At 35.1% G+C, this 26,272-nt stretch overlaps 2 protein-coding genes across 2 annotated transcripts; both read left to right on the forward strand.

The window, feature by feature from the left end:
* Window positions 1–280: 280 nt before the first annotated feature.
* LOC137729188 (ubiquitin-NEDD8-like protein RUB2) lies at window positions 281–2,687 on the forward strand. Its single transcript, XM_068468043.2, has 3 exons — window positions 281–651; window positions 1,858–2,117; window positions 2,293–2,687. Exons 1-3 carry the CDS (start codon window positions 559–561, stop codon window positions 2,402–2,404), a joined length of 465 nt encoding a protein of 154 aa, XP_068324144.2. The 5' UTR covers window positions 281–558; the 3' UTR covers window positions 2,405–2,687.
* An 18,842-nt stretch (window positions 2,688–21,529) lies between these two features.
* Window positions 21,530–25,138, forward strand: LOC137727408 (uncharacterized). Its single transcript, XM_068466276.2, has 3 exons — window positions 21,530–21,786; window positions 23,728–23,857; window positions 24,128–25,138. The coding sequence occupies exons 1-3, from the start codon at window positions 21,645–21,647 to the stop codon at window positions 24,954–24,956; spliced, it is 1,101 nt and encodes a 366-aa protein (XP_068322377.2). The 5' UTR covers window positions 21,530–21,644; the 3' UTR covers window positions 24,957–25,138.
* Window positions 25,139–26,272: the final 1,134 nt, after the last annotated feature.

A 26,272-nucleotide genomic window follows, 5' to 3' on the forward strand; every position in this document is an offset into this window, starting at 1 on the left:
AACGCCAAAAGAAGTTCTGAAAGTTTCAATTTGGGATGGTAGTGGTGAATATGTACTTCTCTTATTCACTAGAAAAAAATGCATGTGGTAGTGAAATTTTCAATTTTGTCAATCTTAATTAGCTTTTGCGACATTTTTCTAAAACTTAATATTTCAAAAATTCTGATTAAGAAGTAAATAACACATGAGATAATGATGTCGTAAGAGAGAGAGAGTCTTGTGCTCGGACACTTGTATAGGGCAACAAACACAATCAAACATTAGGATGAGATAAGTTTCTAGTGGATAAAGGTTTTCACGTCAACTCGCTACGTCGCGGATTCAGACTATCTCCCACTCTTATAGTGTAGTTCAAAGTAGTGATATCGTTTGGAGAACCACGTTGATTTTCCTATACAATAATTCAGGTATTAAAATGATGGAATTGAAAGTTGGGGAACCAAATTGATAATCGATAAATACTTCGAGGGCATCGGTGGCGAAAAAGGAAGAATTTTTTATCAAGTAAATACAAAACCTTCACTCTCAGAGGAGACCCAAAACCAGTGAGAGAAAAAAATGCAGATTTTCGTGAAAACCCTAACCGGAAAGACCATCACTTTGGAGGTCGAGAGCAGCGACACCGTCGACAATGTCAAAGCCAAGATCCAGGTACTCTTTCTCTCTCCCTCTTTATTATAATAGTGGATTTTCAGCTTATTTGTTTATTTATTTGTTTTATTGGTAGGAAAATCTGTAATTTATGGGAAAAATTTGTATAAAGTATAATTATGGCTGGATTTTCTATAAAAATTAGGTATCTGTTGAATTGGTGGATTTGTGATAATCTTTAATTAGTATTTTGTGTTAAGAGTTATTTGGCTTAGTGGGTATAAGTATGTACAGCATAAGAGCATCAATGTGATTAGGACATGATGGTCTGTTTAGTGTTTAAATACTTTTGGTTGCAGAGAGAAAAGGGAAATTTTGATTTTGAATGTTGTGATTTGGGTTTTTGATCAACACTTTTGGTGCGTTTGGACGGGGGACTTCAAAGTTCCATGGAATTTAAGACAATCCATCAGGAATGAACTACGAAAATTAGATAGCGGGATTTGAAAATGAGTAGGTGCAATATATCCTTTGTTTAGTGTCCATTTGTTGTGTTTTAGTAATAGCTTTGTAGTTTTGCAGTGCTTGATTTTCATTGGCAGTGTTCTTGTAGTGCATTTTAATACTCGAGTCTAAAGTTTCTTGGTACTTTATAGTCCCTCATCCAAATTAGCATTAGCACGTAATGATTTTCATTGGTGTATGCTATTATCAGGTGGTTTAATTTTTATTGATGCGATTAGAGGAGTTTAGTGATATATATAGTTGTGGATAGAAAATATACAATAAGAAAGGATCAAGATAAGCAGATCTAGGACTCAATATGTGGAATGTAATCATAGAACAGAAGAGATACAATCATACAAGCATGGAGGTGGTGAAAATCAATGGTTAACAGAGCTCAAGAAACTTAGAAGTTTTCTTATCCAGGCTTGTGTAGTAAACCAGTGAGGTGTCTCAACAAAAGCAGCTTTTGATAAAGCAATTGAGACTATAGCGTCTGTGTTATTGCGTAGAATTTCTTCTGATTGGAGAACTGACTAGTATACATAATATTAAAGAAAAACTTATAAGTAGTACACGATTAATATTATTTTTTTTTTTTTTTGTTATTTATCGAAAAAAAACTATACATCATGAAAAGCTCCACAAAGTTTACATGTAGGCTTTTGTTTGCAATTATTTTTACCTTCCATGCTTCGAGGGGAGTATTTGTTGTAATTGTTGTTATGGGATGTCATGGTTACTCTACATAATTGTTTTCAGGATAAAGAAGGCATCCCTCCTGATCAACAGAGATTGATTTTTGCTGGTAAGCAATTGGAAGATGGCCGAACTCTTGCAGATTATAACATCCAAAAGGAGTCAACACTTCACCTGGTTTTGAGGCTGAGGGGAGGAACTATGATTAAGGTGAAGACTCTGACTGGAAAAGAAATTGAGATCGATATTGAACCAACTGATACGATTGACCGGATCAAGGAAAGGGTTGAGGAGAAAGAGGGAATTCCCCCTGTGCAACAAAGGTACTTTTTATTTTTCCGGGCTATGCTAGCTTTTAACTGCTAATAAGTTGAACACTTCACTCAAAGTAATTTCTGATGGTTAACCAGTATTCTAGCTCCGGGGTCCTGGCCAATTTCGAGTAATTATTGTCTGTTGCCGTTTCATTTACGTGTGTGGATTTACAATTGTTTGCAGGCTTATTTATGCTGGCAAGCAGCTTGGAGATGACAGAACAGCTAAAGACTACAACATTGAGGGTGGCTCTGTGCTTCACCTGGTGCTTGCACTTAGGGGTGGCAGTCATTAACAGAAGGCACAAAAGGCCCTATGGTTTCGAATCGGAGGCCGTAAAAATTTATGTGTCAAAAATGAAGCCAAACCTTTTGAAGCCTTCAAACAGTCAATTTCATGTTCCATTTGTGAAAAATAAGCATTTTTCATCAATGTGTTTGTGCCTCTAGGAGGGTTTTGTTCTACAATAGAGAGCGAGAGTAGGCTTGATAACTTGAATAAAACAATCTTAATGTAGGTTATTTAACGTTATAAATGATTGGGGTGTATTCAGAAAAGAAATTTAATATTATTTGAAATATGATTATTCGCAGTATGCGATGGTTAAAGTCTTTTACCAAAAAAAAATTGTGCTTAATGTTATGGACAATTTTTGGCCATGAAATGGATATGACACATTCGAGATCCCAATTTGAACCGTTGCCATTCCAACTTGAACGTGACTTCAATAGTTGATAAACTATCGCGCTTGAAGCAAATAATAATTTGGTCCAATGTCTCTCAATTTTTGCTTACGAAAGGAGCTCAAGAATTCAAATTCTATAGACAACAATTGTTGCTAGTGGGGTGTTGTGGTCTTAAGATCGACTCACTCGAATGCAAATGATGATATCTACCTTCTATATATAAAGCGAACGGAAAATGGAATATTGATTTTGGTGTCACCAAATTTCAACAAAAAAATTTGGATAAAAATGCCCTCAAGCCAAAAAACTTCAAAGGCATCCCAAAATAGTGCATCAAATAAGGCAGGGGTATTTTTGTCATTTTAATGTCAGTTATAAAAAAGGTCTTCCGCACGCGGATAATAATGTGATTAAATTAGTTGTCAAATGATTTTTTTTTAACAGACAATATTATCTACATTAAGGAGGAGGGGAGGTGGGTTTAGGCATACAATGGGCTAGCAATAATATGATTAAATTAGTTGTTTATTAAATATCGTTTTCTCTATTTTTAAACACGTTCAAAACATCTTAAGAGGCATATAATGCCGGTTATAAAAAAGGTCTTTCGCACGCGGATAATAATGTGATTAAATTAGTTGTCAAATGAATTTTTTTTTTTAACAAACAATATTATCTATACTAAGGAGGAGGGGAGGTGGGCTTAGCCTCACAATAGGCTAGCAATAATATGATTCAATCAGTTGTTTATTAAATATTGTTTTCTCTATTTTTAAACAAGTTCAAAACATCTTAATAGGCATATAATGCCGATTATAAAAAAGGTTTTTCACACGCAAATAATAATATGATTAAATTAGTTGTCAAATGATTTTTTTTTTAACAAACGATATTATCCACATTAAGGGAGGTGAGTTTAGCCTCACAATGGGTTAACAATAATGTGATTCAATCAATTGTTTATTAAATATTATTTTCTCTATTCTTAATGTAAATTTTATAAAGACCGATTGTATTATGTGAATTTAGCTACTTTACAACTTCACCACCATACGCCCACCACTGTCGCTGCACCCCAACCATCACAACACACTATTGGCATCACCACCATATGCCCACCATTGTCGCTGCTCGTACCATCGTCGCCGCCACCATCGTCATCATCGTCAACACCCCAATTACCATGTCTATTCTTGTTATTATATATAATTATATCACTTTTACATTAAAATTTACCAAACGTGTTTGCACTACTTTTCATACTCAGAATACTTTTCAAAATATAATAAATTAAACATTTAATTGTTTTATTTTATAATTAATTATTCCTAAACCACAACAAAAACAATTAAAAAAACACAACAATCTAAAGCTGACTCTATTTCAACTAAATTTCGGAAACCCACTCTCTCAATAAAATAGTAAGGAATTACATTAGGCCATACGGCACCTTCTGCGCACAAAGAATAAAGAGGCCCACACCATGCTGCCCCATTTGAACTTATATTTTTCAACAATAATGTATTATTTCGGGTGTCAACAAGTAATTGTTCTCATATTCTTTAACAAACATGCCAAGTGACCATTTATCACATCACAGTGTTGAAAATGTATTAAATTATTGCATGATAGTGTAGATTCGAATCCCGTCAGTAAAAATTCGTTATTTGACGAAATAAAAATAAAAATAAAAGTTCTGTAACATGTATATATCATTAATTTTTGTAGGAGCATTAAGGAAACATTAAAAACTGCACTTTGGAAAATTAAGGAAACATTAAAAACTGCGCTTTGGAAAGAAAATATAATACAAAATAAAGTAAAAATCATGAGGACTAAGAATAACCCATAATATATATGTCATAGATTTGATAAATATTTGTAGGAGCATTACCTAGGCTCAAACCTGGTACTAGGGGTGCCACTTGGGTTGGGCCAATCCGAATCCGTTTATGTCCAATCCGATTTTAAATCCAAACAAGTGGGTTTTTTTTTAGTTATAACCAACTCGAGCTCAACCCAATTTAAACTCGTTCATTGATTGGGTTGATCATTTGCCCATTCATCCCCAACCCAAGCCAACTTGACTAACCAAATCCAGTATAACCAGATTGTGACCCGTATCAATTAATGCTTATACTACACCCAAGTGAGCTAAGTCCAAAAACCAACGCATTTTCTAATATTTTTTTAATAAATTACCCTTTATAATTACTTAAATCCTTTGATTAGTCAGCCCATATTTGTAGTTTTTAAATCCTAAAGCTTTATAGTAGATGGATTTATGAAATTAAAGTTACCTAGCTTTGATGCTACTTGGCTTAATTTTTAAGGAATTCTTGAAAACTAAGTTGTTATAAGATTAAACTTGAAAAAGTTGGGCAACTCAAACCCAACCCAAGTAAACCCTAATCCAATTAAATCCGAACCTAAATAAACCCGAATGAAACCCAATCCGAATCCGAGCTCGAATTGTAAAAGTTGGGTTATAATTGGGTTGACCTTCCAACTCGCCATCCTACCAGGTACTAATCAATACAACGTACCTACTTAATATTTTATTATTATTATTTATTTTTTGGTTGTCAATGTACCTAAGTCAACTCCTATTTTATACCAAAAATTCATGCGGTACAAAATACTCAAATATTTTAACAGTTAGATATTTTTATATTTTAAAATAAAGATTTAATAATTAAAAAATTTAGAATACCTGTACTCCGGAATATTCAAATGAGCTTTTTAGCCAAAATGGTCTCTGAGATTTTCATAACACATAACTTTAGTCCATAAGATTGTCCACCATCCATTATTTTGCTCATTCCATTAAAAAACTCTGTTAAGTGGTCCCTGAGCTTTTTAATGGAAGGACCAAAATGATGGATGATGGACAATCTCATGGACCAAAGTTATGTGTTATGCAAATCTCAGAGACCAAAATTATGTGTTATGCAAATCTCAGAAACCAAAATAATGTGTTATACCCTCAACTTAACAGAGTTTTTTAACGGAATGACCAAAATAATGGATGATGGACAATCTTAGGGATCACTTCTATTGATTTTAAATCTCAGGGACCAAAGTTATGTGTTATACCCTCAACTTAATGGAGTGTTTTTAAAGGAATGACCAAAATAATGGATGGTGGACAATCTCAGGGACCACTTCTATTGATTTTAAATCTAAAGGACCAAAGTGATGTGTTATGCAAATCTCATGACCATTTTATATAAAAAGCCTATCCAAATGAGTCCCTACTTTATACTTCACAACTTATCAAAAAAGCAGTTCACAATAATAAAAAAAATATGGATAATGCTAAAGAGATAAAATTTGGAGGCTAGGTTTTGAAAATTAAAGGACATGAAAGTTGACGATTGGTTTATTACTTAAACGTTAATAAACATGTTTATTCCTATTAATGACACATTATTTAGTTTACAAATTTAGCTTCCAAATTTAATCTCCTTAGTATTACTAAAAAAATATACCTACAGTATAAAATTCTTTTTTTTTTTTAATGATTAAATTAAGGGAACTTTAACGAAAAACTCTCGGCACTGTTCATTATAACGAGCCACATTTTTACACTAAAAAGTCAATTATGATACTATTCACTTTACCCTTTATTTTTTCATTTTCGTTAAAACTCAAAGTTTTCAAATCCTTTTCATTAGTTTTCCCTTAAGTAGCTGGGCACTTTAGAGAGAGGAGTGTGCATTTCTCTTCGTTTCTTCATGTTTTTTTGGCTATGAAATGTATTAACATGTTGCTCAAAACATTATTGTTATTGATAATATGGGATGACGCATCCATTTTTTAATATACAATTGTCAATACACATCCTGTACAAAAAAATTTAAATTCGTACTTGTAAGAATATGAGTATGTAAGTGGTTGTTATAGCTGGTTGTTTCAAATTGATGCATAAAAAGTCTTATGAAAATAAGATTACTTTGTCCTAATTTACATGAAATTGGAGAATCGTATAGATTGTTTTGGTGTTACCACTTATAATTTGACAATTGTAGTTTATGAAAATAAACTGGTTGTTACCACTTATAATTTGATAAGGAGATTATTTTGGTGTTCTACGTGAATTCTAATAGGAGAATCGTATAGATTGTTTGTCTTTATAAATATTAGTTACTGCTTTCAAAGAAATACATCTCATTATTGAACTTAAATCTATTATAAATCGAACATATTATTTCTGTAAGAGACGAGAAGCTTATTACTTAAGTTGACTATGACTTCATCTTCATCGTTTTTAAAGGTCATATTTATTCTTGCAAGGCCTGAGATAAGGATTTTAAGTACCTTTATTGAAATGAAAACCATTTGTCCATATACTTTCTGTCCAAGTTGAAAATTTCCTGAGATGATCACGTCTTCTCATCAAGGCATTAAAGTACGTATTTGAATAGATTTTGTGTGCAAAGGTAATATTAGAGCAGTTATATATATATATATATATATATATATATATTATGAATGCAAACTGTTGATATATTATTGATAATTTAATTGCTTACAACAAATCGTATTGACATATTATCGATGCATTTTTAACAATATTAATGCAACTCCGTTCTTTAGTCTGCACAAAAAAATTCTGATAATTTATTTGCCTACATCTCAAAACATATCCGCTGCCATTTAGTATTTACAATAAATTAATAATCAGTAACTACATTAGGCCATGCACCACGCTGCCCCTTTGAAATATGAACATATAAACAAACTTCCGAGTTTAGTCACTCCATTTGAAAAATAGACGGCATGCATGATATATTAGTCTCCCAAATCACTAAGGTGAATGTGTATTAGTTAGATTCATTTTGTAAGAATCGGTAGCTACCTATCGAACTATTTTGAAACTTAAAACTCTTAAATAAGAAATTGATCCAAGCCCTAGTCGATATAACCCCATCCTGTTCACGATTGAAAAGCTCACATACGGTTGAAAATTAATACTTAAAACCCATATACATACTTAAGGGCATGCCACATAGCTCTGATGTGTCCATATTTTGTTATCTTTTTAACGAATATTTTCATAAAAATTGTATTTCGATTGGGTTACACAATAGGGTGCTCAGAGTTACAAGAAAACAAAGAGAAAAACAAGCTTTTAGGGTGCTTAGAGTAATTTTTCCATGCAAAAGGATTTGATGATCCGAGTCGAAGCGATAACAATATTGAAGTTGTGTTGAAGCAAGCAAAGGAAAGTAGTCGCTCGGTTTTAGAGAATTTGAAAAAACTGTCCAAGTTATTTGAGGGGAGATCTAATACTAGTTTGTAAGTAATTTACTTTTTATTTTTATTTTTTCTAAGGACCTAAGTCGATTAGGTTAAGAAATAAATTGCCCTTGCCTTACCGTGAGTTTTATATAAGGAGTTTCTTTCTTCTTGTGAGAAAAAGAGACAGAACAAAACAGAGGGTTGCGGCACAAAATGGAAGATACGTCAGAGATTTTTTTTAGAGCTACGATCTAGCCTAATTATGAATACTTAATTTTTTTTGGTATTGTTATTTTCAAGCTTTTTGTCCATTTTGAGTATCTTTTGCTATTTGTAATGCGCTTGGATTTTATTTAGATGCTTGATCACCATCTAAGTTTTGTTAAGTTGATTACATGCAAGTTGCAGTCGATACCATGAATTTCTTGTAGATGCCATGCAATTAGGGTTTGTGTGATTTTTCAATGATTTTCATAAAGCTAATGGGTTCTCACTTGTTTAAATTCGTCAAGATGTCATAGATGGTTAACAATATGTAAGGGCCTTTGATGCAACCAGATGCCTTAGATGTTACTTGTTCATAACATATTAAGGGGTTAAGTAGAATTGGTTACAATGAATTCGGTTTCCATGCGTTTTAATTTCATGCTTAATTTATATTTCAGTTTAATTCATAATCTCATATCTTTTTCGTTAAAAATTTTCAATTATAATTTGTTTCAATTTAAGATTTTTAGAATCAATTTGATCTTTGTGGGACGATATCCGTGTCATTCATCATACTAGCTATCATCCGATTCATTTACTAGCTATCATCTGATTCAGATACTTGGAGCACTATGATTCGAGACTTAATAAGGTTAATTTTGGATATCTAATTTCTTGAATCAAATAAATTTTATAAAAGTGATCCTTAAAATGATTAAAAAAAGAACTATTTCAATTATGATGAATATGTTGGAAAATTTAATAATAATATTATTATATTAAATTTATTAATTGAATGGAAATTAGAAGTAGAGCTTTTTGGTAGAAAGATATGTCTACTTAAATGAAGTGTTGCAACTTTTAACTTTTCATGAATAGTCACAGACTTTCCAAAGAGGTATCTCACATTCTATAAATAGGGAAGCTCCCTATAATCACCAAGAGAATTTTTCATTGTTTACATAATCATACATAGAGTGCACTAAATATTAAAGAGTCACATTGAGTCCGTATAAGAGAGTTTTCAACGCAATTGTGGTTCATGGAGCCTTGTGATTTGGAGTGCTACTATTATAGGACGTGATCGTTGTATCTTGGGAGACATACGCCGATCAACCATGAGCACCATAGTGGGGCGTAAACTTGTTTTAAGGACAAAGTGTCCAACAATTGCATCGACCGTATTTTCTAGGTTTTTCTAATCCATTATATCATGTTCATTTAACATTGGTTACTCCATGCATTATTGTGATATATATATATATATATATATATATATATATATATAATTGCATGAATTATTTCTTGATTTTTCATGTGATTTAATATAGCAATTAGACCCTATTTTTCCAACAATCTTAAGACAAGTTTAGGTTTGATTGCTATACTTTTGGTCTTGAAAATCAATTGAATATCTGTCTCACGATTTAGATACATGCGTGCGTGATAGATCATTAGAGTGTTCTACAGTTGCTTAATTTTCACATTGGATTATAGGAATATATTTTTTTGTATATTTTCTTCATTTACTTATAGTCCTTGTGAGTACACTTTGAAAAGTGGAACGGTGCTTGTGTCTCATGAAAGGTAATGAATATTGTCTGTATGTTTGTTCTCTAAAATGTTATTTAGCAATGTTAGTTTTGACACGTAATTTATTTGAACATATGACTTACATTTCTTTGTAGAATTGTTTTGACCTGTGAACCCTTATGATGTATATATGCATCTGTGCATAATGTATATGTCTACATGGCTGGAAATTGCATCCTTCTGTCAAGCCCAAACTGTTTTAATCCGAACAAATGTGTGAAGGAAAGGGATGCCCTCTTTCCACAAAGGCCGGAAAAACAGAAAAGATCGATGATGCCGTTTGAGTGGTATCGATTAGTTGGCTTTGTTGTATATGCGAAAAGCCACATTATGGCAATTGTAGATATTTTCTTTACCGTAAAAGCAAACATGTAAATGGTGGTGGGTCTTAGACTGCAGAAATAAAAATGCATTTTTTTATGGCATGCATATTTGTGTTCCTATATGTGTGAGCTAACACAATCTTTAAATTAATGGGAAGATGGGTCTCTTGGAAAGTTTCTGGAAAAACATGAATGGAGCATATTCTTGTTCATGCATAAACTAACGGTGAAGAGATATTTCACTAGACATGTCTTTGTTTAATTTCCTACCTTCATATATGTCCCTTACCTTGAAGCCAAGTGGGCGAGATGTAGATCATGGTAGTTTCTCTTGAGGCATGTCAGTTGCCATTAAGGAAATGGCTACCTGTTCAACTATGCAGCTGATGGATTACGGTGGAATAAGAGAAACCACAATTAATATGCACTTTCAAATGAAAGGGGTAGACTCTTTTATCATAAGAGTTGTGTTGGTTAAAGGAATAGATGCAGATTCTGCAGTGATATACATTTGACATGCTTTAGAAGATCCGCTATGAGTCATACTAAGTCCAATGAAATTGCAATGCGAGTGATAACAACTCAAGTGATGTTTTCTCATTGGAAGGAACATTAGACATAATTGGTTCTAGCATGAGAAGTTTGAAAGTTTAAAGGCTAAAGACAAAAAGTGCTAGCAGTGTTTCTCCTAGGAAAGTTCTAGTGAGGTTTTTAAGGCTTGATAAATGAAAATAGACCAAGTGAACCTATGAAGATGTATATATATCTATATCTTCATAGGTTCCTATTTCATGAAAAATGAGAAATGGATAACATTAAATAGCAACCACAATGTGAGGGAATTGTGGGGGTGGCTTAGCTATTTTTGGGAAATAGGATATACATAAAAAGAATGTAAAAGTTATTTGCTTCTAGAAAGAGATAACAATTATCTCTTATAATTGAAGTTTTAAGGTATTGAAAGGTTGGAGATCTTCTAGTAAATACCTTAAATGTGGGGGATTTTACCCAAGTGTTAGCAAATTACTTAGCAAGTCCAAAATACATGTTTGGAGAAATTACGTTGGAAAACAACTAATCTCAAAGGAAATAATGTCCATGCATGGATATAAAGTTTGTGATGGCCATATAATGAGTAGTCAACCTAGTGGTACCAATTTTTAAAGGTTTGACTAGAGAGTAAGTTGTATCATCGAGGGGAATAGGTTAAAAGCCTACGTCTTAAGAATCACCATAATGGAAACCTAACCTAGTTGACTGGAGATCCCAAGATCTAGGTTCAAAAGGACAACCGAATTGTGGATGATTCAATGGGAGCACTGCGGAGATAATTTCCTACCCATGTCCTATGATGAAACAGTGTTATCTGCAGCGTATTTAGGATAAGTTTTGTTTTTAATGATTCCTATACTTGGAAATAACAAGTGGGGTATTGCAGGATGCTCTTAATAGGAAGTCACCTATCTTGAGTGAGGAATGGGGCCGTTCCTGTGAGAATTTTTTGAAGGGCTTAGTTCTCTAAAAGCACTCATGAGAAACCAAGAATTGTTCTGGGCCAAAATGAACACAACCGAGCAACCACGAGGTGTCTGGAAGGGTATTGTGTGATTACTATTGTTTTAGTTTACACAAACGGCTGAGCAGTTCAAGACATTGCGTTCATTGATTAGCCAAGTAAATCTGATAGTAATTCACTACGGAAGGTTCAAAGCCAAAAGCCACTTATCTCGATGTGGTACTTTTCCTACTTAATTTTCTCTCTAGTGTATGCATTGTCATTTGCATGGTATTGAGTCAATTTTCATTCATGTGGGGGATTGTTGGAAAATTTAATAATAATATTATTATATTAAATTTAGGGTAAATATCAGTTTACTACCCTCAAGTTTTGTGACCTTCAACATTTAGTGCATGAAGTTTTTTTCTTCTCAGAGTCATACCTAATGTCACATCCCGGCCCGAGGCAGATCACTTCCGGGGCCCGCTCTACCATTGTAGCACGATATTGTCCGCTTTAGGCTTACCATTCCCTCACGGTTTTGTTTTTGGGAACTCACGAGCAACTTCCCAGTGGGTCACCCATCCTGGGAGTGCTCTGGCCTCCTTCTCGCTTAACTTCAGAGTTCCTACGGAACCTGAAGCCAGTGAGCTCCCAAAAGGCCTCGTGCTAGGTAGGGATGAGAATATACATATAAGGATCACTCCCCTGAGCGATGTGGGATGTCATAATAAAATTGTCACATCCCGGCCCGGGGCGGATCACCTCCCGGCCCTGCTCCACCACCGTAGCACGATATTGTGCGCTTTGGGCTTACCATTCCCTCACAGTTTTGTTTTTTGGAACTCACGAGCAACTTCCTAGTGGGTCACCCATCCTGGGAGTGCTATGGCCTCTTTCTCGCTTAACTTCAGAGTTCCTATGGAACCCGAAGCCAGTGAGCTCCCAAAATGCCTCGTGCTAGGTAGGGATGAGAATATACATATAAGGATCACTCCCCTGGGCGATGTGGGATGTCACAATCCACCCTCATTAGGGGCCTGACGTCCTCGTCGCTCCACCACGATCAGGGTTAGGCTCTGATACCAAATTGTCACATCCCGGCCCGGGACGGACCACCTCCCAGGCCCGCTCCACCACCGTAGCACGATATTGTCCGCTTTGGGCTTACCATTCCCTCACGGTTTTATTTTTGGGAACTCCCGAGCAACTTCCCAGTGGGTCACCCATCCTGGGAGTGCTCTGGCCTCTTTCTCGCTTAACTTTAGAGTTCCTACGGAACCCGAAGCCAGTGAGCTCCCAAAAGGCTTCGTGCAAGGTAGGGATGAGAATATACATATAAGGATCACTCCCCTAGGCGATGTGGGATGTCACAATCCACCCCGCTTAGGGGCCCGACGTCCTCATCGGCACACCACGACCAGGGTTAGGCTCTGATACCAAATTGTCACATTCCGGCCCGGGGCGGACCACCTCCCGGGCCCGCTCCACCACCGTAACACGATATTGTCCGCTTTGGGCTTACCATTCCCTCATGGTTTTGTTTTTGGGAACTCATGAGCAACTTCCCAGTGGGTCACCCATCCTGGGAGTGCTCTGGCCTCCTTCTCGCTTAACTTCAGAGTTTTTACAGAACCCAAAGCCAGTGAGCTCCCAAAAGGCCTCGTGCTAGGTAGGGATGAGAATATACATATAAGAATCACTCCCCTGGGCGATGTGGGATGTTACACCTAAAGTGTTAATTTTGGGACAGTCTTATACATCCATTAGTCAAACTGTTAATTCTCCCGGTAAGTTATGACATGGTGCCCATGTGGACAATGATTGAGAGCCACGTGTCATTAAAAAAATATTAAAATAATTAATTAAATAAAGGGTAAATATTAGTTTAATACCTTCAAGTTTTATGGTTTTCAACATTTGGTACATGAAGTTTTTTTTGTCCCAGAGTCATACCTAAAATGTTAATTTTGGGACAATCTCATACATCTGTCAGTCAAACTGTTAACTCTGCCGTTAATTGATGACGTGACACTTCTGTGGACAATGACTAGACGCCAAGTGTCATTGAGGGGTTCATGTGGGAAAAAAAAAATTCAAAAAAAAAATATTTATATAAAAAAAAGGCAAAACCCAAATCGTCTTCCCCAAAGAAAAAAAGAAAAAAAAAATATATAAATCGAGGCAAAAGACGAACAAAAAGATAGTAACTTTCCCACGTTTCATCGGCAACCAAACAGAGATAAAGGAGAAAAAATAAAAACAATAGTAAAAATGGTAAACTTTCCCACATTTTCTCAGCAACCAAACAGAGAAAGACGAAAAAAGAATCAAAACCCATGTGAGAAAATCCAAAAATTAAGCCAAAGGAAAGAACTTTAGCCATACCCATAACTCCACTAACGACACTGCGGAAGGCGCAGTTGTTCCAAATGTCTTGGCCGCGCATCTCCTCCACCGTAGGTGGCAGTATGGGCTCAATTGGCGGCTTCTCGACCTCTTTCAAGGCCATTACTGTAAAGCTTGAATGGGCAACGAAATTAGCAACAACCCATAAATAGTCAGTTGTTTTGGGAGTAAGAAAAGGTGAAATTTTTGGATCGGTTAAAAAGGGTGGCGTTTTGGGTTCAACGCCATAGACACTTTTAGAGAAGTCTGAAACATATTCCAAAGAAATTATAAACTTGGAATTGGTGACACAGATGGAGTTCTGGATAAATTACTAGAATTTGGTTGGTGAGTTTTGTTGTAAATGTTAAAAATATATCTGGGTTGGTGCTCATTTGTTGAATGAAATAGAAATGGGGGTCGAAGACTAAGAACACCGATGATATCTCTCTCTGCAAGGTCTTTCTCTTCCTTTCTCTATGCAGCCCATACCATTGACTGTAAACCCATACTCCAGAAGCTGGCAAGACCCTTACAGTGGTGGGTGTGCGACTTGAAAACGGAACCCGCAACCTTCGCCAAAGGGACAAACCCAGACCACCGGCCACGATCCCTACCCCTTTCCCTCAAATCTCGACGACCCACATGCTTTTCTCTGAGTGTACCCCCTCTCCCACTCATGAAATCAAGGATCTACAGCAATAGCGCTGAGATCCCCACTCTTCATTTTCCCCCTCTTTTTGTCGCTCTGACTCTGTCTTTGTCTCCGTCTCCGTCTCCCTCAGCATGGCCTCCCAATTGCGAAACCCTCAGCGAGGGATCCCCTATACTCCTCCCTCTCCGTCTTTTGTGATGTCTCCCTTTCCCTCTCTCTATCCAACTGCGAAACCCACGATCTGGGTTTTGCTTTTTTTTTTTTTAATTTTTTTTATTTAACTTTTCTTTAAATAATTATTTTTTTAATTTTTAATTTCCACATGGACCTCTTTATGACACGTGGAGTCCAGTCATTGTCTACATAGGCACCACGTCATTAGTTAACGGCAGAGTTAAAGTTTGACTAAGGGATGTATGAGACTGTCCCAAAATTAACACTTTAGGTATGACTCTTGAACAAAAAAATTTATGTACCAAATGTTGAAAACCACGAAATTTAATGGTAGTAAACTGATATCTACCCTTAAATAAAAGTAAAATAAATTAATAAATTAATTAATTAATTAAAAAAAAAGAAAAAAGAAAAAAACCAAATCCTCACCCGTGCCCACTCACCCATCTTCCACCTCCATTCCTTCTTCCCTCTGTAACACCCTCTTCGGCTCCCCCTTTTCTCTCCCCTATTTTTATCCCCCCTTTCTCCATAACCATGACCTCCTCCACCATTCCTCTCCTAACCCCACCCCCTCTTCATCCTTCTTATCTTGCACCACAACCCAAACCCAGACTGAAACCCCACATCAAACTTCACTGAATTCCTTTCGGAGTCCACTCGCACCTTCAACAACTGTTTGGAGTTGATGGCTTCCTTGGACAAGTTCTTCATGCATCGTCACCATAACAAGGTACAAACCTTTTCTCTTGATTGGGTTCTAAGTATGAAGTTGGGGAAATAGATATTGAAAATTGTTGCTTTGTTGAAAAATCTAGTGTTTTGGTGTAGGATCAGGAGGAGGAAGATGGGGGTTTAGGTTTGGGTGCATGATAATGAGGAGGAAGAGGAGGGTGGGGGTTAGGATGGATGTGCAGAGGTTGCGGTCGATTTTTCAAGATTTGCCGTCAAATCTGCAGGGAGAGTAAGAGATAGTGATGAACAGTAGGGGGAATATGGGGGGTAGGGGAAGGTGGTGGTTGTGTATAGAGAAACGGGGCTGTTGAAGATGATAAGGGATGAGTGGGTGGAGTCCAAGAGGGAGGGGGAAGGATGGATGTGCATAGGTTGGGTAGGTGCAGAGAAGAGAAGGGATGGGGTTAGGGTGGGGAAGACGATAGGGTTGTGGGTTTTTATTTTTTATTTTTAAATTTTTTAAATTTTAAATTTTTTTACTTTTATTTAATTAATTAATTTAATATTTTTTAATGACACGTGGTGCTCAGTCATTGTCCACATGGGCATCACGTCATCACTTAAAAGAGAATTAACAGTTTGACTAACAGATGTATGAAACTGTCCCAAAATTAACACTTTAGGTATGACTCTGGGACGAAAAAAAACTTCATGTACTAAATGTTGAAAACCACGAAACTCGAAAGTAGTAAACTGATATTTACCCTTAAATTTATTAATTGAATGGAAATTAGAAGTGGAGCTTTTTGGTGGAAAGATATGTCTACTTAAATGTAGTGTTGCAACTTTTGACTCTTCATGAATAGTCACATGTTTTCTAAAAATGTATCTCACATTCTATAAATAGGGAAGCCCCCTATAATCACCAAGAGAATTTTTCATTGTTTACATAATCATACATAGAATGCACTAAATATTAGAGAGTCACATTGAGTCCATGTGAGAGAGTTTTCAACACAATCGTGGTTCATGGAGCCTTGTGATTTGGTGTGCTACTATTACATGACGTGGTCATTGTATATTGGGAGACATGCGCCGATCAACCATGAGCACCGTAGTGGGGCGTAAACTTGTCTTAAGGACAAAGTGTCTAATACTTGCCTTGATCATATTTTCTAGGTTTTTCTAATTCATTATATCATGTTCATTTAACATTGGTTACTCCATGCATTATTGTGATATATATAATTGCATGAATTATTTCTTGATTTTTCATGTGATTTAGACCTGGTTTGGTACTGAGGTGATTCTAAAAAAAGCTGGTATAAAAAAAAACTGGGAGCTGTTTTTGTGTTTGGTAAACATTCAGCTTCAGCTTTTTTTCACAGTTTTGGGTGAAAAAAAGCCAAAAACAAGAAGCTGCAAAACCCAGCTTTGAAAAACCGGCTTTTTTCACATATGTTTTACATAAAAGTTTACCAAACACTATAATACTGCTTTTTTTTTTCAAAAGAACTTTTACAAAAAAGTTTACCAAACACTCTGCTGCTTTATTTCACAGCTGCTTATTCTCACAGCACAGCTGCTTATTCTCACAGCACAGCAAAAGTAGCTTTTTTTCAAAGCACATCAATACCAAACCAGCCCTTAATATAGCAATTAGACCCTATTTTTCTAACAGAATATCCTCTTTTTTCATAATACTTTTTCAGTTTCAGGGATGATCTTTGTTTTACTGTCTCCTCTTGGATTTTGTCTATTGGATATTGATAAAAAGTCTTAGTGGTTAGTAGAACTCTACTAACCAAACGGAAATATGTCAATATTAGGTACCAAATGGCCCTAAAAGCCTTATAATGTTAGTTTCCCTAACCAAGGGACTTAAAAGTTAACAATTAATACTATTTTTGGGTTTTTCTCATCACATAGTTAGACTTTTGCTCGGCTCATCCCGATAAAAGACTTTGCCAAACTACTCACTCAATGTTAGATATGCATGGGGCAGGGTTTTGGCATAAGGATTATACTAACTATCAACTAACAATTTTATGTATATCTGATACCATTTTCAGAGGCACGAACTAGGGCGGGTGGCCTAATCATATATACACGACAAGGTTTTGTCACCATGGCGTTTATAACTATCATATCCACACAGTACACTTGATTCCACTTGCTATTTCGGGAACGATTAAAAAACAAAGGGGAAATTATGATTTTTTTTTTTTTTAATACTCGATCCCTTATTGTACTTAAGCCGGCGAAATATGTGCGAATGTCCCTTTGGTCGCGATGAGAGATTATTCACCTTCATATAAAATAATAATAACATTGCTAAAGATTGCCATCGTGCCCAACTGCTGTTGACAAACCCATTTTTTTAATTTCTACTAAGCTTCTCATAGGCGGACTCTTTTATTTAGAGCAACTGGAAAAAGGTACGTAAGTACGTTCCTATTCTACCTCTTGGGAAACTTCACACTTTTTTTATTGGAAACTTTAACGAAAAGCTTCCGGTATTGTCATTTTAACGAAAAACCACATTTTTACACTAAAAAGTCAATTCTGGTACTATTCACTTTACCCTTTATTTTGTCCTTATCGTTAAACTTAAAGTTTTCCTTTTTTTATTTCTAGCATCAATATGCTTAAGAAGCTTAACCCTCTCTGGATGTTGTAAGATAACGTAATTAACTACTCTTTCTTAAGTTGGTTAAATGATGGTTGGATGACTTTAGTACAGGTAAAATTTGGCGAGTTAATTAGTATAAAGTTGTAGACTTTCATGCAAAAGTTCTTTGCTTCATTATCTATACTACATTTAAAGAAAAAAAAAAGAGCAAAGGATGATATGGTACTGGAGCTTATGCAATATACAGAACGAACAAAGTCAAATATCAGAGCAAATTGGGCTGGTCTTATACCTACACTTGAGGTTGAATATCCAATCATGCGGCCGCATGCAACGATCATCTTCTATTCTTGATTAACTATTTTAAGTCAGTAGTGGGGAACGATCAAACATTAACATGAAAGGGACCAATTCACCATGCATGCATGATAAAAGTTGATTTACTGCTGGATTCCAACCCCTGTGCTACATCGTACCTTCCATACCACAGATTATATATTGAAAGATGATAAACCTTCGTAGTCCTGAGTAGTTTAAAACTATAGTTAATCTTACTTTTATTATTGGCCATATAATTTCATTTTTCTGTCAACGCAAGTGTGTCAGTTCATGGACATGCCAATGAAATCTCATTTCATGCTGGGATGTTAGGATATAAAGGGTAAAATTGTGAAACCTGTCACTATATATAAGCTTGTGTGATTACTTAAGCTGTTAGAGGAATTGTTGAAGACTGTTGCCCTTGTTAATAAAAAAAAAAAAACTGTTATGCCTTCATGTAAATGGATATAAGGAAGCTTTAGCATAGAAGAGACAATCGCAATACAAGAAGTCATTCTTTTTATACTTCTTTCTTGTTTCTTTAATTTTTCTAATATTTTAATTTTTAATAACATGTGGTATTACTAATTCACTCATGTTATAAGTTATGTATCTATTTATTAATAACCTACACAAGTTCATGAAATACTATTATATATTCATCCGTATAGCATGTGAATTAATAACTGCATGAAAAGTAAAAAAATCTTCCCTATCGACCACCGTAACATATTTAATATCTGAACAATTTATGACATTTAAAATATTTTGATACTCCTCTATATATATATATATATATATATATATATCTTTGCTTAGATTAATCAATGCAACATTACTCACTTATTAATTAAATGAAATTTCTTGTTCAACTTAAAGGTAAAAAAGAATAACAAACCAAAATTTTAAAATTCTAGCCGCATAACAAGGGGAAAACGAGAGAGAGCCGTAAGAAGCTAGTGATCTCCTAGAACCTCTCTACAGATAATCTTATTCTAGTCGTTATGTGTAAATTTGTGTTTCCCTACTATTTTGTAAGGTTTGTTTTGATTGTTTTTGCCTTATATGGTTTCTCTCTCCATAGTAGCTACCTATATCTTCTTTGACTAGATCTATAGTTTGCCTTTCTTGCCTTGTCAGATCTTTTTTTTTTTTTTTTTTGTTGTTTTGGGGGGAAGGGGGTGGGGGGAGGGTGGTGCTGGGGCGGGGGCGGGAGGGAGTGATCGATGGTGTTGGCTAATTTTACTCTGTAGAGGTGGAGCTGACTGGTGATCTTGTCAAATTTAGTTTATGTTTGTAAGAATCAAAACAAGAGTTGCTTGTGTTTTGCAGGCTCTTCAAGCGAACTTTGTACGTAGTCTCTTTATATGGTATAGGCAAGTATGATATTTGATAGTTTCTACACCAAAGTACCAGATGTGCGCTTGGGGGGGGGGTGCGCGCGGGCATCTACGTACTATGTCTTCTTTGACTAGATCTATAGTTTGCCCTTCTTGCCTTTGTCAGCTCTATGGGTGGGGTGGTGTTGGGGATGGGGATGGCGGGGTTTGCCTTGATTAGCACGAGGTTGATGTAGATATCTTTAGGAGTGGTTGATGGTGTTGGCTAATTTTACTTTGTAGAGGTGGAGCTGATTGGTGATCTTGTCAGAATTAGTTTATGTTTGTAATAATCAAAATAAGAGTTGCTTGTGTTTTGCAAACTCTCTTCAAGCAAACTTTGTACGTAATCTCTTTATATGGTACAAGTAAGTTTGATGATTCTCACTATATGCGAGTTTGTTTGTTGTGAGGTCAATTTGGTAGTTTCTACACCAAAGTACTAGAGGTGCACTGTTTGAGTTTGTTGATTTTACTATTAAACGATGCTTTAAAATCATGAGGTAATTTGGAGCTGTAATATCTTTTTTTGCGATGTTCAGATAAAAACATGACGTTTTTATCTATCTCAATATTAATTGTTTTAAGAGTATTTATCTTTCAAATCTTGCAACATTTTGTGATTATGTGTCAAGGAGGGTACAATCCTCAAGGAAAAAATCCTTTCATTTTGGGTGCGGGTCTCACATCATTTCTGTAAATAATTAAACATTTGCTCTAGTGTATTGGTTGAATTTACACAAAAGAAATAAAAATACAACTTAAGGATAAATTTTGGGACGGATTAGGTTATTTGCCATGTAAATATTGTAATATTGCCACCACCGGATATGCTATTTAATTGTAATTACTGGAAATGGAAAGATATCCAACTGTTGACAATTTACATAATAACAAAAGTGACAATATAATAAATATCAATCTACGCACAAAGGAGTAAAATGGCAGCACAAGAAATCTCATTGGTCCGATAATTTGTAAGCTATGAATTCGTTTGATCGTGACCATAGATAAGGTGCCCCGAACAAGGTGGATAACCGTGATTTGCCACCAATTGTCCTCATTTTTTTTATAAAAAGAAAGATTCAATAAAATAATTTGTACTATCTTACCTTAACTGACCATATTATTTTTCATATACAAAGGAATGATATACTAGATAGTCCTAAATTTTTTTTTTTTGGGATAGAATAAACTATAAACATGCAGCATGAAGAAATGAAAGGCTGAACCCAAAACGAAGAACCCAAAGTCTTGGACATTTGATAGTACTCGTGGCAAATGATGTAATTTTTCTAGTTGACGTGGATCGTTGTGATTGCAGTAAATTATATAACATTTATATTATCATTGTTTGAGATATCATTCTCATGAGTGAGGATATTGTTAGAATTTCAGGTCAAGCATATCAGTTAGAGTGAAGGAGAAATCAGCAATAAGTAAATTAGGAAGAATTGTAGATATTTAGAAATCGTCCTGGATCTCCTATTTATTACAGCATAGAGTGACCCCACCTTGAGGCATGAACCTTGAGGGCCTTTGCTCTGTAGACATTCCTCCTGCATATCTCCATCACCACCTCTTCCCTATATATATAAAGAGGGTGATGCATAAATGAATTTCTCATATATACAAAAAAGAAAGACATCGTAAATATAGATATCTGGAGAGTGAGGTGATTCGGATGACATGTGCGTTGGAAAAACATAGGATCAATCTCTATTATCGTTATACTATTGATTGGATCGAAAGAGAGAGAGATGGGGGAAAAGGGAAAATCACTATGTTGTGATAAGGAGCAAGTGAGGAGGGGTCCGTGGAGCCCTGCTGAGGACTTGAAGCTCGTTACTTACATTCAGAAAAATGGCCATCATAACTGGAGGGCTCTCCCTAGGCGAGCAGGTAATCTTAATCTTGATCCTCTCTCTCTCTCTGTCATTGATGACATGTTGATTTTTCATAGATTTGGCATGTATGAGAAAATGAAATGGTGTTCAAGGATATAAGTTTACAAATTCTTGATCAAATTCCCCAAAAAATCGAATTTCTATCTTTTATTTAGACAAAGTAATTTCTTTTATCTGGGTTACAATATTTTGGATCAATCTTGCATTGAACATCCCTTTTCGAAGAATGAATCCTTCAAATTCTATTATGTTTTTGGTGACAACAAAAGATGTCATTGCCTTCAAATTCCTCTTCTTAGCAAACACTTTCAGTTATCTTTCAATGAATTGCATTTTTGTTTCTTGCTTTCTTTTTCGCGGGGTTTTATGTGGAAGAAGGCCGTTACAAGTTTTAGTGATAGAGTAATAGCTTTTTTTACGCGCGAAGTTTAATTCTCAAGTCCTCGTAAACGTTGAATTTTTTTTCTCACTTTATGTGAAATAAGGCCATTACAAGATTTAGAGATAGAGTACTTATTTTACGCGCAAAAGTTTAAATTGGTACTCTACCTCTCAAGTCCTCCTAAATGTTGTTGTCTATTTTTTTAATGAATCCAAATGTTGAAATAAAAAATAAAAAGTAGTTTCCTTAACTTCATTTGGAATCTGTTTTTTTATTCCTAAACTGGCATGAAACATGGCTTCCATTGTTTATGACAGTGTTGACAAGAATTTTGTTAATTAGCTACCAAAAACAATAAAAAGCAAGGCAAGTTTGAAACGTTTTTAATTTGATTTTAAATTTTTATTCAACCTCTAAAAATTACTTTTTGGAAGGCTATATAACATTAATGATTGTTACCATGTTAATACCTAATCCTTGTTATTGCATATCTGCCTAACTGTCATGACCATTGTGTGCATCCAATACTTGCTTTCTGAAACATGCATATCCTGTTCGAATGTGTCAAATTTTCGTGAATATCAATGCCCCTTACCTTCTATACTACAAATTATGAATTTTTTTTTCCATGACAAATTATTATGAAAATGCCCTTTCTACAAACGAACTAAATGTTATTGACTTGGTTTTATAAATTCAATGTTACTTTTTATTACTAATACAACGTATTTGTGTTACAGTCAGAAACAATTTTTTCTTGTATTCTTTGTGGCATGGACACACGAGGGCCTTGTTGTTGTCTATCTTTGGCTTCATCATTTAGCTAGACTAGATTGTGGAATGTTGGTCCAAGTTTGAAGAGTGATAGGGAGAGGTTTCCTAAGTTTTGTATCTTTCATGTGACTATATATATATATATATATATATATATATATATATATATATATATATATGGTTGGAAAATCTCACCAATTACCTCTAGAAATACCAAGTGTTTTGTGTCAACAAAGTTAGGAATTGAGGACGAGTGCGCTACATTATCAGTCATATCCAGTTTCCTTTAAGTCTTTGCATGGCTGCGAGATGAAATGTCCCTTTCTCCACTTTTTATTTCCCACCAACATTAATCTATATTTCGTATTTGATAAAGGTTTTTTAGCTAAAATGTCTTTGAAATTTGCATAATTTCTTACATTGTTCTCTGAGATTTGAAATCAATAGAAGTAGTTACTGAGATTGTCCACCATCAATTATTTTGATTCTTACGTGAAAAATTATGTTAAATAAGGATCAAAATGACAAAAATACCTTCAATTTAATAAACAATAGGCCAAAATGATTTGACAAAAAATTGAGGGTATTTTTGTCATTTATTCTTATTTAATGGAAATTTTTCTCGAAATGACCAAAATTATTGATGGTGGACAATCTTAGGGACCACTTCTATTGATTTCAAATCCAGGGATCAAAGTGAGGGGTTATGCAAATCTTATGGACCATTTTAATTTGTTTCAGAATATATGTCAATAACATTAATATTAATTTGTTTTGAAGGTTTGATGAGATGTGGTAAAAGTTGCCGTTTGAGATGGATTAACTACCTTAGCCCTGATGTGAAGCGAGGGAACTTCACAAGAGAGGAAGAGGCGTCCATAATGAAGCTACATGAAGCCTTGGGAAACAAGTAAGATCCAACATAAATCTCATCAAATATAATTAGTGGATTAATTAAACTATATTTTATTACTAACTTATTCTCGGCATAGTGGTATATAATTCTATTTTTGATGTGAAAAATATTTCAGGTTTGAAGCCATTCCATTACTCATTATTGATACACAATAAAACTATATTTTATTACTACCTTATTTTCAATCTAGTGCTATATATTCGTTTTTTTTTAATATTAAAGATGCCTCAAGTTCAAATCCCTAATTACCAGAAACTTGTGCAGGTGGTCGACAATTGCAGCACATTTCCCAGGACGAACGGACAATGAGATTAAGAATGTGTGGAACACTCATCTAAAGAAAAGATTGGCTTGCCGAAACCTATCTTCCTTAACATCCTCTTCCTCATCATCTTCTTCTACTACTACTACATTATTGTCTAGTGGAAAACCAACCGTAGGAGGAGGGGATGAACTAATTGAGCATCAATCTGCTGACCAAGAAACTAGCATGGCCACCAACAACAAGCCACATGAGCCATGCAGTTTGACTATTCAAGAAAACCCTAATCATCAGGATTCTCCAATGGAATTAACAAATGATCCCAAGGGGTTGAAAGAGTTGACCACTTCTTCTAATGTTTCATCTAATGAATCCAACGGCTCAAGTAAGTCCAGCCAAGTTGTTGGTATGTCAAGGCCAGGAGCAGAAGAGCAGCAAATGGATGATGATTTGATTGACCTTTCAGGAATTTTTGATAATCCATTTCATGAGTCTGACTCTGACTTTTGGAACATGTTGGATGGCTTTCAGCCACTCCAATCAAATGAAGTCCAAGTACTTCATGAGGCTGATGAGGCTAATTACCAGAGCTCAGGCTTGGGACAAGTGGAAAATGGGAATTGGCTTAGTTACTTGCAAAATGAGCTTGGATTTGAAGCCGCAGCAACAGAGAGTGAGATCAACAACCAGGAGATATTACCAAAGGGTGCAACTGAACAACCAGTCATCCCAGAGATCTTTGACAAAATGCCAAACCCTGCAGGATATGACGAGAGCATGGATTACTTTCAAACGTGGCTTTCTTCGCCAGAAAACAATTCCGCCATTTAAGTTAGTGAAATTGATGCTAATATTAGTTGAGTCATCCTGACGACAGTTTTAAAGTTACAAATAGGGGAATTGCTTATGTTATGATGATGGAATCTTTGATGTAGTTTTTCATAGTTTATGTCAAAACACAGTGTAGGTTGAACAATTAAACATCATCAAATATTTTTATAAAAAAAAGTATTTGTCTTCCAGTTATTATAATCTTTTTCTGAAAGTTTTGTTTATACGTTACGTATCTATTCTAAGAAGAAAGATATATAACATATATAATAAGTGCAAACAAATTCTCCTCCTTACATGTGATGATGTTCAAACATCTTCAAGTGGATGGGTGAGATAGTTACCCTCTTGATGAAAAATAATAGGAAAACTAATAAAAAAGGTTTGAAAACTTTGAGTTTTAATGATAAGGACAAAATAAAGGGTAAAGTGAATAGTACTATGATTGACTTTTTAGTGTAAAAATGTGATTTTTCGTTAAAGTGAACAATACCGTGGGTTTTTCGTTAAAACTTCCAAATATAATTAGCTAAGATGAAAAATACGTTTGAAAATTGTAGCAGCAATTCACATGTTTTAGTAACAAGGCAATTCGACCACTTTGATTTCACCCCACCCACAGTGACGATATATATATGTGATATCCCACATCGTCCAGGGGAGTGATCCTTAAATGTATATTCTCATCCCTACCTAGCACGAGGCCTTTTGGGAGCTTACTGGCTTCGGGTTCCGTAGGAACTCCGAAGTTAAACGAGAAGGGGGCTAGAGCAATCCCATGATGGGTGACCTACTGGGAAGTTGCTCGTGAGTTCCCAAAAACAAAACCGTGAGGGAATGGTAAGCCCAAAGCGGACAATATCGTGCTACGGTGGTAGAGTGGGCCCGAGAAGTGATCCGGCCCAGGCCGGGATGTGATATATATATGAAATTTGAGTGAAAAGGCACCCTACCCACAGTGAGTAGGTAATAGACAATTGTTTTTTTTTTTTTTTTTGAACATTTGATATTAAGTAAAAATAAAAATTGAGGGAAAATGTATGTGGTAAAGACATGCAACCAATCATCTCAATTGAGCCTAAATATAAGGTGCAACGGAAAATTAAGTGTGATTATACGTAAGAAACTACAATATATAGAATAGAATAAGAATCAACAAATTCAAACTTTAATCAAGTCGGTTAGAATGTACAATATCCTCTTTCACTTAAATTCGATTTTTCTTTATAATTTAAATAAATTCAGTACAAATTATCTTATTATTTGTAAATAAAAAACTTATTTTAGAGTGCGATTATGTATTGGTTTCCATTTTT

The sequence above is a fragment of the Pyrus communis genome, chromosome 10 (assembly GCF_041283825.1).
Source record: "Pyrus communis isolate YQ-2024b chromosome 10, ASM4128382v1, whole genome shotgun sequence".
Taxonomy (NCBI): domain Eukaryota; kingdom Viridiplantae; phylum Streptophyta; class Magnoliopsida; order Rosales; family Rosaceae; genus Pyrus; species Pyrus communis.